General features: G+C 32.2%; 3 protein-coding genes across 3 annotated transcripts; 1 reads left to right on the top strand and 2 right to left on the bottom strand.

Annotated features, from left to right (window-relative positions):
* Window positions 1-1,792: 1,792 nt before the first annotated feature.
* LOC118068160 (actin, muscle-like) lies at window positions 1,793-3,607 on the bottom strand. Its single transcript, XM_035085375.1, has 3 exons — window positions 3,451-3,607; window positions 2,944-3,090; window positions 1,793-2,862 (listed from the first exon to the last, which is right to left on the bottom strand). Exons 2-3 carry the CDS (start codon window positions 3,067-3,069, stop codon window positions 1,858-1,860), a joined length of 1,131 nt encoding a protein of 376 aa, XP_034941266.1. The 5' UTR covers window positions 3,070-3,090; window positions 3,451-3,607; the 3' UTR covers window positions 1,793-1,857.
* Window positions 3,608-5,317: 1,710 nt separating this feature from the next.
* Window positions 5,318-8,666, top strand: LOC118068109 (angiotensin-converting enzyme-like). The gene is made up of 7 exons (XM_035085302.1): window positions 5,318-5,475; window positions 6,215-6,566; window positions 6,708-7,032; window positions 7,113-7,337; window positions 7,397-8,177; window positions 8,253-8,428; window positions 8,533-8,666. Exons 1-7 carry the CDS (start codon window positions 5,465-5,467, stop codon window positions 8,550-8,552), a joined length of 1,890 nt encoding a protein of 629 aa, XP_034941193.1. The 5' UTR covers window positions 5,318-5,464; the 3' UTR covers window positions 8,553-8,666.
* Gnf1 (germ line transcription factor 1) lies at window positions 8,667-12,509 on the bottom strand. Its single transcript, XM_035085300.1, has 6 exons — window positions 12,357-12,509; window positions 12,103-12,249; window positions 9,908-12,024; window positions 9,444-9,836; window positions 9,030-9,294; window positions 8,667-8,927 (listed from the first exon to the last, which is right to left on the bottom strand). Exons 1-6 carry the CDS (start codon window positions 12,363-12,365, stop codon window positions 8,808-8,810), a joined length of 3,051 nt encoding a protein of 1,016 aa, XP_034941191.1. The 5' UTR covers window positions 12,366-12,509; the 3' UTR covers window positions 8,667-8,807.
* Window positions 12,510-12,565: the final 56 nt, after the last annotated feature.

Below are 12,565 nucleotides of genomic sequence, written 5' to 3' on the forward strand. Positions count from 1 at the left end.
AAAAATGTTAAAAATCTAAGAAATCATATCAATAAAAATTTTTTTGTTAAATAGTTTCGTTAGCTTTAAACAACTTTGCTCTTCAGAGTAGTTTTTAAAAATAGTTCTCTCTCCCAAAGCAAATATGCAGCTACAGTTTGATTAAATTCATAAAAATATTTATAAAATAATTGATGCAATGATGGAATAGCATAGCTCATATTTTATCTGGGACCAATAAATCAATCATCACTGATTAGACGCTGGTCATTTATGTAGTAATTCCATTATGAAACAAGGTGAGTACCTAATTAAAGATTTGTTTGAATGATAAAGCCAAAACGTTATATAATCAATGATTAGAACTTTATTGAATCAATCAGAAATAGTTAATTCTAATTTCTAGATAATATAACGTGGTTGTCATTGGTTTATTAATTGAATTTAAAACAACATAAATCAAAACTTGTTGCACTTCAAGAAGATCAGAATCCTCGTGGCGATCTGTAAACATCAGTGCAAGGTCGGACAGGTAGGTAGACGTCACAACATAGTAGTTATTTTAAATCGCGCCTCTTCAACAGCCTGTCAGATCTCTCCATACGAAGTCATATTCGCTGTGCTCTCAGAAACCATCCCTACTCTCTTCCTCGCCAGCTGAATATAGTTTGAAGACATGAAGCAATTAATTAAATTCATTTTGTTGACAAACGAACAGTTCAATTACATCATGATAATTTTATTTTTTATGCTCTGTACATTTAATTGTTATTGTAACTAGTAAATAATTATTAGTCTGTACATTTCCATTTATAATGAAGGAAAATGCTAAAATCGTTTCCAGAAATATGAACCACTCCTAACTAAAATTAGAACATCTCGTCAGCATTGATAGATTTAAATGAAGTTTTTTAAAGAAAGGAATCATGTACTCTTTCTAAAAATATTAAAAAAAACTATAGGGAATCATAATAAATATATTTTTATTTTTATCTTGAAAAACTAAAAGCTAAAAAAGTTTGGGAAGAATGTTGATTAGGAAAGACTAGGAAATTAACTAGGAATTCTTGAAATAATTTTTTAGCTATTATAATTATTTTTAAAATTTCTATATTTTTGTATATTCAGATGGATAAATAAAATGACATTATATAAGAATAATAATGTATTATATAATATTTACAAAATAAATAATTATAAGATTGTAGACATAAATATCAATGGCTTAGCTTTGGTAAAGTTTACAATGAAAAAGGAACTATTGGTCGAGAAATGTATTCCAAAAATTTGCTTTTCATAATGCAAAATAGATGAAAGAGCTTCGCATTACAGGAAGAAAGCGTCGCGTTGCCAAAAAGCGACACGACTCGAACGTGCACCATCGGAATGTTAATCTGTCTTCTCTTCCTGGTCCCAGGATAGCCATGTCGATTATATCATATGTGAATTGGGCTCCTAGATACCTGTTGCTGTATCACGCAGCCATCTTCTTTTAATTTTTTAGCATTAGAAAAAGATCCAAAGGTGCTCGAACAAAAAATGACTGAATTTGGTAACGCGCTGTAAGCGAAGAACTTCTCTGCATTTTCTAATAACATCTATGCTCACGTATGTTTATCCTCCAATATTTCTTGATATCATTTTTCCTTGTTACAAGCCAATGCTCATGAGAGCGTGTTTTGCATAGTAAAGTCATGAGTAGATGAGAACAAAAAGAAATACAATGACGATTGAATGATATTTTTATGGACGTACGTGATGTTAAAAAAGAGTCGTTGACATTGAACGAGTAAATTAAGTATGCAATTGGGCATTGACAGAATTGCAGGAAATGTTTGTATTATTGTCAGGCCCGATAATGAGGATAGAATGTTACATTTAGAAGCATTTACGGTGGACGATGCCAGGGCCGGATTCATCGTATTCCTGTTTGGAGATCCACATCTGTTGGAAGGTGGAGAGAGAGGCAAGGATGGATCCTCCGATCCATACGGAGTATTTCCTTTCAGGTGGAGCGATGATCTTGATTTTGATGGTTGATGGAGCGAGGGCAGTAATTTCTTTCTGCATACGGTCAGCAATACCAGGGTACATGGTAGTACCACCAGAAAGTACGTTGTTGGCGTACAAGTCCTTACGGATATCGACGTCACACTTCATGATGGAGTTGTAGACAGTTTCGTGGATACCACAGGATTCCATACCCAAGAAGGAAGGTTGGAAGAGGGCTTCTGGACAACGGAACCTCTCGTTACCGATGGTGATGACTTGTCCGTCGGGAAGTTCATAGCTCTTCTCGAGGGAGGTTGAGGCAGCGGCGGTGGCCATTTCTTGTTCGAAGTCCAAAGCGACATAACAGAGTTTTTCCTTGATGTCACGGACAATTTCTCGCTCAGCGGTGGTTGTGAATGAGTATCCTCTCTCGGTAAGGATTTTCATGAGGTAGTCGGTCAAGTCACGACCGGCCAAGTCCAAACGGAGGATGGCATGAGGTAAGGCATAACCTTCATAGATGGGTACAGTGTGTGAGACACCATCTCCAGAGTCCAAGACAATACCGGTGGTACGTCCAGAAGCGTACAATGAGAGTACAGCTTGGATGGCGACGTACATGGCTGGGCTGTTGAAGGTTTCGAACATGATTTGGGTCATCTTCTCTCGGTTAGCTTTTGGGTTGAGTGGAGCTTCAGTGAGAAGGACTGGGTGCTCTTCTGGAGCAACTCGGAGTTCATTGTAGAAGGTGTGGTGCCAGATTTTTTCCATGTCATCCCAGTTGGTGATGATACCGTGCTCGATGGGGTATTTCAAGGTGAGAATACCTCTCTTGCTTTGAGCTTCATCTCCAACGTATGAGTCTTTTTGTCCCATACCGACCATCACACCCTATTTGATAAAATGAAAATTGAATTAATTTGATCGAATGCGATAATAAATAATCGTAATTATTTGTTTAATTTAACTTACTTGATGGCGGGGACGTCCAACAATGCTGGGGAAGACGGCACGGGGTGCATCATCTCCAGCAAAGCCAGCTTTGCACATACCAGATCCATTGTCTACAACAAGAGCTGCTACGTCGTCGTCACACATTTTGGTGCTTTATTAATACTTCTGCAATAACGAAAATTAATTTAATAATTGAAAATTTTTTATACTGCCTCCAATTTCTAACGCGTTTAGTTTATAACTTATTCTAAACTACTTTATGTTCTAAAATAATTAAAAATTTATTTCACTTTTTGTTTCTTATATCACTTAAATAATTTTTTATTCATCACTATCCACTTTTCCTAATATTATCACTATTCATCTTCTAATCTCACTTACAAATTTTTGTATTGTGATGAAAATAATAGTTAATTTGTATAATTATATATTCAAATCTAAAAAACTGAATATTGTATTCTATCGATTTTAACTAATTTAAAGTTGAATAAATAATACTATTTTAGACACCAAGAGAGTACTAACCGTGAAGGGTAAGTTGTGAATGAATACGCGGCTGAAAAGCGGCTGAGCTCTGGAAGTGCAGACACGAGCTGATATAACTTGCGTGCTCTCGTGCAGCCGTTACCGAAGATGGACACGAAGAGTTTCCAGGGGTGGCCAACTAATCTGCCCACGCTTTTCTACCCACGCTCGCTCGCGCAAAAAGCTCAAAAATATGAGTGCATTCAGACGACGAGAACAGCAGCATCGTTAGAATCTCTCATACCGTGTTTGGACGCCCCTGTTTTTAGATTCTTCTTCAACCTCTCTTTCCACTTCTTTTATCCAAAATTGTGCAGATTCCCGTAGATTTTTCATATTTAGAAAAAATGTTTTCCTTTCTTTCTTCTTACTTCACTCTTATTATTTTTACTATCTTTTATAAATATTTCACCATTTCATTTTCTTTTTATATCCTACAACTCAGCACCTGAATTTTAAAAAAATCTTTCCCGACAGTTATTTAAACAATCACATTTTAACATATTCTCTTGACGTTGTAGCAGGTCATGTGCTGTGATAATAATTTTTATTTTTTCATTTGCTTCTTCAGCAAGACAAAAACATTTTAGATGAATAATAATAATAAAAAGTGTTCATCAATATTTTAATTAAATAATGGTGATTGAATAAACTAAATAATGATCATTTATGTTTAAAAATAAATCCAATTTTTCTATATGATGTGAAATATGCTTATCTGACAATAGAATAATTTTCTTCATGAATTAAGTAATCGTATTTTTCAGAAAACGTTAAACAATAGAGTCAAGTCTGTTTGAACAATAAAAGAATTTTATAACTTCCAATAAAATAACCATATAAAATTATGCTGAGTAATATTTTTATTTCAATATATTTTGAATGCTGAAGCTAAGATAAGAATGACATAAAAAATATGTAAGGAAAACTTGCTCATAAAACAAATTTTTACAAACTGTTCAAGTTTAATTATTATAAATAATACTTGGATGAAAATCAGTAAATAACAACTTAAAACTCAATAAGTCTTGACGATTGGATAATTTTAAACAGTAGAGAGAGAAAGATATTTCTACCGCATAACTGCAGATTAGATGCTTATACTTCAACTCATGATGTTAGAAATAAAATCAAAACTGATAGAAGTAAATAAAGATATCAAGATATTTCATCTAATCTCATCATTTTAATTAATAAAAAAAACCGTTGATAAGCTGAAAGCATCAATGTTCAATAAAATATGCGCAGATTGACTTTCAAGTATTGATATCCGTCAATAAAAGATAAAAAAAAATCCAAATTCCATAATAAACAATTGATTACAATTCATGAATAAAAACAAAAAAAATATTATTTCCAAAAAAAGAAAATATTTAAAACAGAGAGGTTAATAAACAGGATGATCCAACCGGTTCTCTCGTAATTTAAGAAATTTTTTGACTGTGCAAGTAACTAACCAACCGGTTTTCTCCAGGTATTTTCAAAGAAAAACCATTTTCTTTAAATGATTGTGCAATGTTTACATTCTATAGCTCTAAAGCTGTATACCTAAAGACAGTTTCCAAATGACAAAAACAATTTTCATTTCAAAAAAATTGAGAAATCATCAACATTTTAGTTCTATCAGAAAGAATTTTTACTAGATGATATTTATGCTAATAAAAATTGATATTTTGGTATTAATTTGTTGATAGCTTGATTTACTTAGCTAATAAAAATGCTAACATGAATTTAATTAGCAATAAATAGCAATAATTCTTTCACTGACCATAATAAACCATCATTTATAGTAATTAATGATTAATCACTTTTTAGGATAATTTGTCAGACATTGAAACTGATATCAACATCATTTCCGTGATAATTTTCCAATTTGTTACAATTTACATGGTTCAGCGGGAATCACGACAATGAAGACTAAGAGAGGGGATATTAAGTGAAGGTATAAGTCCGAGCTCAACGTTAGCAAACATCAGTTCAACTGGATTGCTTGTGTAGGATACGAATTATCAAAATGTTATTGACGTAAGTACACATCAATCACCTAATGCTAATAATAATAGATTCATCAATTAATAAAATAATCAGTCTGTCACTTCCTTGATTGGATGTGGAGCATGATCATTATGATGTTTCTTTACATCAAGCAACAAATTGTTGCAATGTAATATATTATGTTGAATAGTTTCAGTGAAGTATGCTACATCCTATCATTTCACTTATACAGAAATTCAGTCATCACAATATTCAATTTTTCTAGTCCAAATCTTCAATATTAATTACGTTTAATCATTTTATACTATTGATTTTTTCAATTTATAATTCAAACATTTTATTGAGTGCTTAGAATAATCAAATGAAGATTATCGACAACATAAAAGTGCTTTCGATATTCAAAAGATTGCTATTTACTTTGCAAAAGATTATTGATATGAGGACTAAAAACTTTATTATGATTTCATTTATATTTAATCGTAATCAAATTTTTCCAATATTAATTCAGTATTATAAAAAAACTAACATTTTCTAAATGAACATTAAATTTCACGCGTGAACAATTTTATGCTATTCTATGCAGAAAAAGTATCGAGATAAGTTTGTAGTAAAAATGAAAGAATGTTTGATAAGAACTAAAATAAAACTTTTTCAAAAAAAAATTAAAACATGAAATATTAAACTCATTCAATACTACATTATCAATTTATAAAAATAATGAATATTTTATCATTAAACCGTAAAGGTAAATATTTTTATTGATTTACAGTTCGTGTCCCGTTTTATTGTTAGCCTTGATTATAACACCATTCTGCTTTGGTGAACAAAATGAAGCAGCGGCCGACGATCTTTTAGCACGCGCCAAGGCTCTTTTGAGTAGAATTAACATTGAATATGGACAGTGGAATTATAAATTATCAATAGCAAGTTGGAATTATGCTTCGAATCTTACTGATGCAAACCTCGCAGTTCAGCTGAACGTGTCTGCTCAAACAGCAGATTACATTCGATCAATGTACAAGGAAGTTATTGCATTTCCTTGGCAGAGCATCAATGATTATGATATTCAGAGACAATTTAAAAAGTTATCTACCCCCGGATCTGCTGCTTTATCGCCAGAAGTATAATTATTTTTATAATAATATTTATTAAAACCACTTGCTTAATTACATTGAAGAATAATGATGCAACAATGATTGTGTAAAAATCATTTTCGCAAATAGATTAGCTAGATTCTTATGTTTTCAAATTTTAATTCGCAGAAATATACCGAATATGATGAAGTAGTGAGTAGAATGCAAAGTACTTACTCAACTGCTAAAGTCTGCAACTACACCGAAAAAAATAAAAACAACTGCAGTCTTTCTCTTGAACCTGAACTCACTGAAATTATGATCAATAGCAGAAATCCCGATGAACTGAAATACATCTGGAAATCTTGGAGAGATGTATCTGGAAAAAAAGTAAAAAAAGACTTTATAAAATATGTCGAGTTAAGTAATGAAATTGCTAAATTGAATAACTACAGTGACATGGCTGCTTTTTGGATGAAAGATTACGAAGCCGATGATTTTACTGATCAAATAGGTAGATTATTATTTATTTATTAAATCATGCCAGCAATGAAATTAATTCAAATTAACAATTTTTCTAATATCATTTTTAAGAATCTCTATGGCAACAAATTAAGCCATTATACCTTCAAATTCATTCTTATGTCCGTCATCAACTCCGTCTTAAATATGGAGAAGAAGTAGTTTCCAAAGATGGACCTATTCCTGCTCATTTACTTGGTAACATGTGGGCACAAACTTGGAGTAATATTGCAGAATTCACTACTCCATATCCTGATACCAAATTACCTGATGTCACAGATGCGATGGTTGAACAAGGTAGAATAATTCATTTCATTATAATTCGAACATTAATTAATTAATGTTGGTTTATTCAGGATACAATGCAACAAAAATTTTCCGAGTTGCTGAAGATTTCTTCACCTCTCTTGACTTGAGTCCAATGCCCGATACTTTCTGGGCAAATTCAATCCTTGAGAAGCCCAAGGATGTAGAATTAGTATGCCATGCAAGTGCTTGGGACTTCTATGATGGCAAAGATTTTAGAATAAAGCAATGTACACGTATTAACATGGAAGATCTCTTGACTGCTCACCATGAAATGGGTCATATTCAATATTTTCTTCAATATAAAAACCAGCCAACCGTTTACAAAGAAGGTGCTAATCCTGGATTCCATGAAGCCGTTGGAGATACAATTGCGTTGAGTGCATCAACACCTGAGCATCTTCATGAAATTAATTTACTTGACAGTCCTTCTACTAGTGATGAAGCTATTCTTAATCATTTATATTTCAAAGGTCTTGATAAAATAGTATTTTTGCCATTCGCCTACATGATGGATAAATGGCGATGGGGAGTTTTCCAAGGAGAAATCCGTCCTGATTCATACAACTGTTATTGGTGGGCTCTTGCTGAAGAATTCCAAGGGATTGTTCCTCCAGTACCACGTTCTGAAGATGATTTTGATCCTGGCGCGAAATATCATATTATCGCCAATGTTGAATACATTAGATACTTCGTTAGCTTCATTGTTCAATTTCAATTCCATAAATCTCTTTGTATAGAAGCTGAAGAGTATAATCCAGACCATCCAGATTTAAAACCTTTAAGTCAGTGTAACATTTATAATAACAAGAAAGCAGGAAAATTGTTCCAGTAAGATATACCTACTTAAACACTTTGTTGGTAATAGGTGATTCAATAGAACTTATATAAATTTTTTTTTTGCAGAGCGATGTTGGAGCTTGGATCGTCTAAACCTTGGCAAGATGCGATGGAAAAAATTACTGGCCAAAGAAAAATGGATGCAAGTGGTCTTATGGAATATTTCAAGCCTCTTATTGATTGGCTTCAAAAAGAAAATGCTAAAAATAATGAATTCATTGGATGGAAAAGCAGTAACAAAAGTAATGATTTGAGAAAATTTAAAATAATTTAGCAGACATCCATAATTTTATGACTAATTTCTATTCTTCATTTATATAATTAATTAAATTCATTTCTGTTTCAGGCTGCACAGGAAAACACTAAAACAATAAGCAATTTTTTTGATATAGTATCAGAAAATTGAAAATAAATTTTACAACAAAACAAACCATTGACAAATATACAAATAAATTATAATTGAAAATTAGTTTTTATAAATTTGTAATACTTTGTTTTATTTTTTTTCACCGATGGTATGTGAAAATATAAGACATTCAAGGTTTTAATATTTTTTAAAAAAATATTAAAACATATTTCATTCCATTAAATATAAAACATACTCTTAAAAATTAGTTTCCATTATTTTCCGCGTCCTCGACCGCGTTTTGTAGCTGACTTCCCACGGCCTCTACTTGTTTCTTTGCTTGTCGATGCAGTATTTTTCTCAGCTGCTGATTTTTTCTCAGTTGGTTTTTTCGCCTTCAAAAAATAAAAAATTTCCATGTAATTATGTTACATCGATAAATATCTTGTTGTATTATTATGAATTCTTTAATCTCTTAATTAATTGCATAGATTTACCTTAATCATACGATCAACTTCTAAATCTTCCTCATCTTTATCTGATTCTACATCATCTCCTTCATTGTCTAAATCTTCTCCGAATCCTTCATCTTGCGATGCTTGAGTATTTTTCTTTTTTGAACCTGCACTTATTGCAAAAGCTGTTATGGCATGTTTATTATAAGCTCTCGTAAATGCTGCTTTGGTTTTGGAGTCGATCAATTGCAATGGATCTTTTTGACCGGGCCATAGAGAAGTTTCAATAAGTCCATCCAAATCATCTCTGAAAAATTAATTTGAGACAATAGTTTTGAAAGTAATTCATGTAGAGAGTGAAAAGGAATAATAACATGCATATCATTTAGAACAAAAAAAATTAATTAATCATAATAGTATGAATAAATACTTGATGATGAATAAATGAAAAAATACCTTAGTAAATGGTAGTGATTCATGGTATTTACAGCAGCATCTACTCCTTCATTACCATATTTGATTAAAGGACGCACAACAGAGTCTCTCAAAGGAATGAGGTAATCTAAATTAATTGCTTCTTTACTTGCTCCAGTTACTAATCGAGTATGTACAGTAATTTCTTGTAATAATCTATCAAACTTCATGCGTTTGGAATTACGTCCAAGCCACGAAGGAAAATTAATTTGAGATGTAATGTATCCTGACATCACAGATCCTGGTATTACTGATGAGAATGCAGCTTGAACCGGTAGTAATGACCATCCACCTCCTCTACGAATGGTATTTTCTACAATATCACCGAAAGCTAAACTTTCTGCTGCTTCAGCTACTCTAGATAATAATTCGCTCCTGTCAAAGAAAAATAATCATTACTATCATATCATACAATTAGTAAACAATAAAATAAATAATATAATTACCTGGGAGCTTTTGGCACGACAGATAGATAGTTTTCTTGAACAAACAAACTAGCAATGTTATAATCGTGGAAGAAAAGATCACTCTTATCATGTATAGACATAGTTTTGTGTTCTTCAGCACTAAACACTTTCCTACAAACATCCCAAGGTCCTATTTTTAAATCCTTATTAATTTTTTCACTAATTCGTTCGTTATTGTTTCCTTCTATACGACTTGAGTCACTTCTAAGCATGGCTAAATGATTTATAACTTGTCGAATATCGAAATTGGTTGATTGAATTAGACGTTCAAGATTGTCTGTTGATATATTGATATTTTCTTTACAGCATAATGACTTCATAGCTCCTTTAATTTGCTCAATTTTAGGTTTTTGGAATCGTAGATCAAAAGTATAATTAGCCAAAGTCCTCATTTTAGGATTATTTCTATCATTGCAGATACAAATTATTGGAACATCTGTGGCTTTTATTAAATTTATCAATTCCTGTAGTCCGCCACGATCTTCATTTCCAGCCATTCCATCAACCTCATCCATCAATAAAACATGTTTAGTTGATGTCTTTGATGGACCACCACTAGTAAAATACCCTTTGACACTGGTATTTGATAATAGAGTTGATACGTCTTCCTTTAGTAATCGTTTACTACGTGTATCTGAGGCGTTAAATTCCACCAAATCGAAACCTAACTCCTTACAAACAACCTGAGCCGTTGTAGTTTTGCCAACACCTGGTGGACCAGACATCAGAGCAGCTTTGAAAAATGCTCCATCATCATTTTTCGCCCACGGGGACGGTCTGGTTGGCTTAACTTTTCCATGTTGATTTTTATTCCAGTTCATTAACCATGTGTACAATTTATTTGCACAACTTTTATCGGTATGCTGGCCTATTATTTGCTTCATAGTCTTAGGTCGATATTTTTCTACTAAAGCTTCAGCTTCTCCTATGGGAGGGGAAGGAGGTAATCCACTGTCAAGTCTAGATACATTTTTTTCGAAGCTTGATGAAGGTTTCGAAAGAGGGGGGGTTTTAGAAATTACTGGTTTTTCTTTCTTTTGAGGAGATTTTTTCTCGAAACTTCTTGATAATTCAGTTTTACAATTTACTTGCGATTCCGAACATTTTTTTGTTTCATCTTTGTCTTTTTTAACCGGAGATTTTTCAGGTGAGCTTACTTTGGTTGTAGGAGGAGACATATCTTGCTGACCGCGAGGAGATTTGTTCCTTTTATTTTTAGTCGGAATTACATCACTAGCTTTACCTTGAGGTTTTGTACGAATTAAGTCTAATAAGTCATCTTCAGTTATTTTTTTAATACCTAGAGAATCTGCTTTTGTCAATTTCGATGTCCCAGCTTCATCTCCAACAATCAAATAGGATGTTTTTTTAGAAACTGCTGCTACTACACGACCACCGTATTGCTTGATCAGCTCATCAGCTTGTTCTCTCTCAAGAGATTCCAATACACCAGTAATAACAAAACTTAGACCAGCAAGACAGTTAGGAGCTCCTTCTGGAATCTCTTTAGATCCAGGATTTCTCGCCCCGCCTCGATGTAAATATTTTTGATAATTCGCTGCATGTTGTTTCTTTTTTACAATATTTTCTTCATACGGATCAATTTCTTTTTCTTCTTCTTTCTTTTCTTTGGGTTTTTTCTTTTCAACAACTACCTTATAGCTTTCTTCAGAAATTTTAGATGCTTTTTCTTTCGCTTTTTTGGGTGATTTTTCTTTTTCGTCTTTACTAAGTTTGATCTTTTTTGGCGGTGTTTCTTCATCCTCATTTATCTGCTTTCTTTTTCCGTTTGTCTTCTTTTCATCATTCTTTGCAAATATCGAATCTATTTTATCTATATTTATTTGTTTAAGTGTATCTTCGAATTCATCATCATCATGAAATTCCGCTTCTTTTATTGATGTATCCGCAGAAGTATCAACAACTTTGGTTCGTTTAATTGGAATCTTAGCAAACATGTTATCAATAGAAACAGCTTTTAATTCTTTATTTTTTGTTTGCTTTTTTACCGGACTTTGGCTAGTTGTTTTTGATTTCTTGCTGAATTCTTCATCTTCTGAATCCGACAGAACATGTTTCTTAGATTTTTTTGATACCTATAAACACAAAGATTATTCTAAACACTGCTGTCAAAATTAAAATAGAATAGACAATTTTCAAAATGTCTCTTTTACTTTTTCTTTCATTTTTAATGAAGAATTACTGCCAAGTCCACGTGGTTCATCTTCATCAGATGATATTGCTGGCTTGCTGGTTTTCTTTGATGGTTTAGCATTCAATGATTTGGACATAGAAGATGATTTAAAAAATGATCGAATATCCTACAAAAAATAGATATTTAATTAAATATTAATTAATAAAGTTGTTAAAATTATGTTCAATAAACCTCAAAAATGCTCAAAAAATTATTTTAAAAAACTGAACTTACTTGAGACATGATTGAAAATAAATAGATGCACAATATAAATATAATGACAGACAATAAAAATAATTCTAATTATTTTTTGTTAGATTAATTTATACATTATTTTTATCATTTTTCTTAATGTCAATAGATAAACGACCGTTACAACAAAATACGACGCACATCATCGTGTTGGCCGACATCAGCGCCACTTTGCGCGCGAAAATAATTTT

This window comes from Chelonus insularis, unplaced genomic scaffold (assembly GCF_013357705.1).
Source record: "Chelonus insularis isolate UGA/USDA-ARS -01 unplaced genomic scaffold, ASM1335770v1 contig_399_pilon, whole genome shotgun sequence".
Lineage (NCBI taxonomy): Eukaryota > Metazoa > Arthropoda > Insecta > Hymenoptera > Braconidae > Chelonus > Chelonus insularis.

Coding starts and splice junctions, on each gene's coding strand:
- Gnf1 (XM_035085300.1), bottom strand. Junction 9,837..9,907: donor GTCGTGCCAAAAGCTCCCAG/GTAATTATATTA, acceptor TTTCTTTGACAG/GAGCGAATTATTATCTAGAG. Junction 8,928..9,029: donor AAGTTGATCGTATGATTAAG/GTAAATCTATGC, acceptor TATTTTTTGAAG/GCGAAAAAACCAACTGAGAA.
- LOC118068109 (XM_035085302.1), top strand. Junction 6,567..6,707: donor CTGCTGCTTTATCGCCAGAA/GTATAATTATTT, acceptor TTTAATTCGCAG/AAATATACCGAATATGATGA. Junction 7,033..7,112: donor TGATTTTACTGATCAAATAG/GTAGATTATTAT, acceptor ATCATTTTTAAG/AATCTCTATGGCAACAAATT.
- LOC118068160 (XM_035085375.1), bottom strand. CDS start 3,069: ATGTGTGACGACGACGTAGCAGCTCTTGTTGTAGACAATGGATCTGGT. Junction 2,863..2,943: donor TTGGACGTCCCCGCCATCAA/GTAAGTTAAATT, acceptor TTTATCAAATAG/GGTGTGATGGTCGGTATGGG.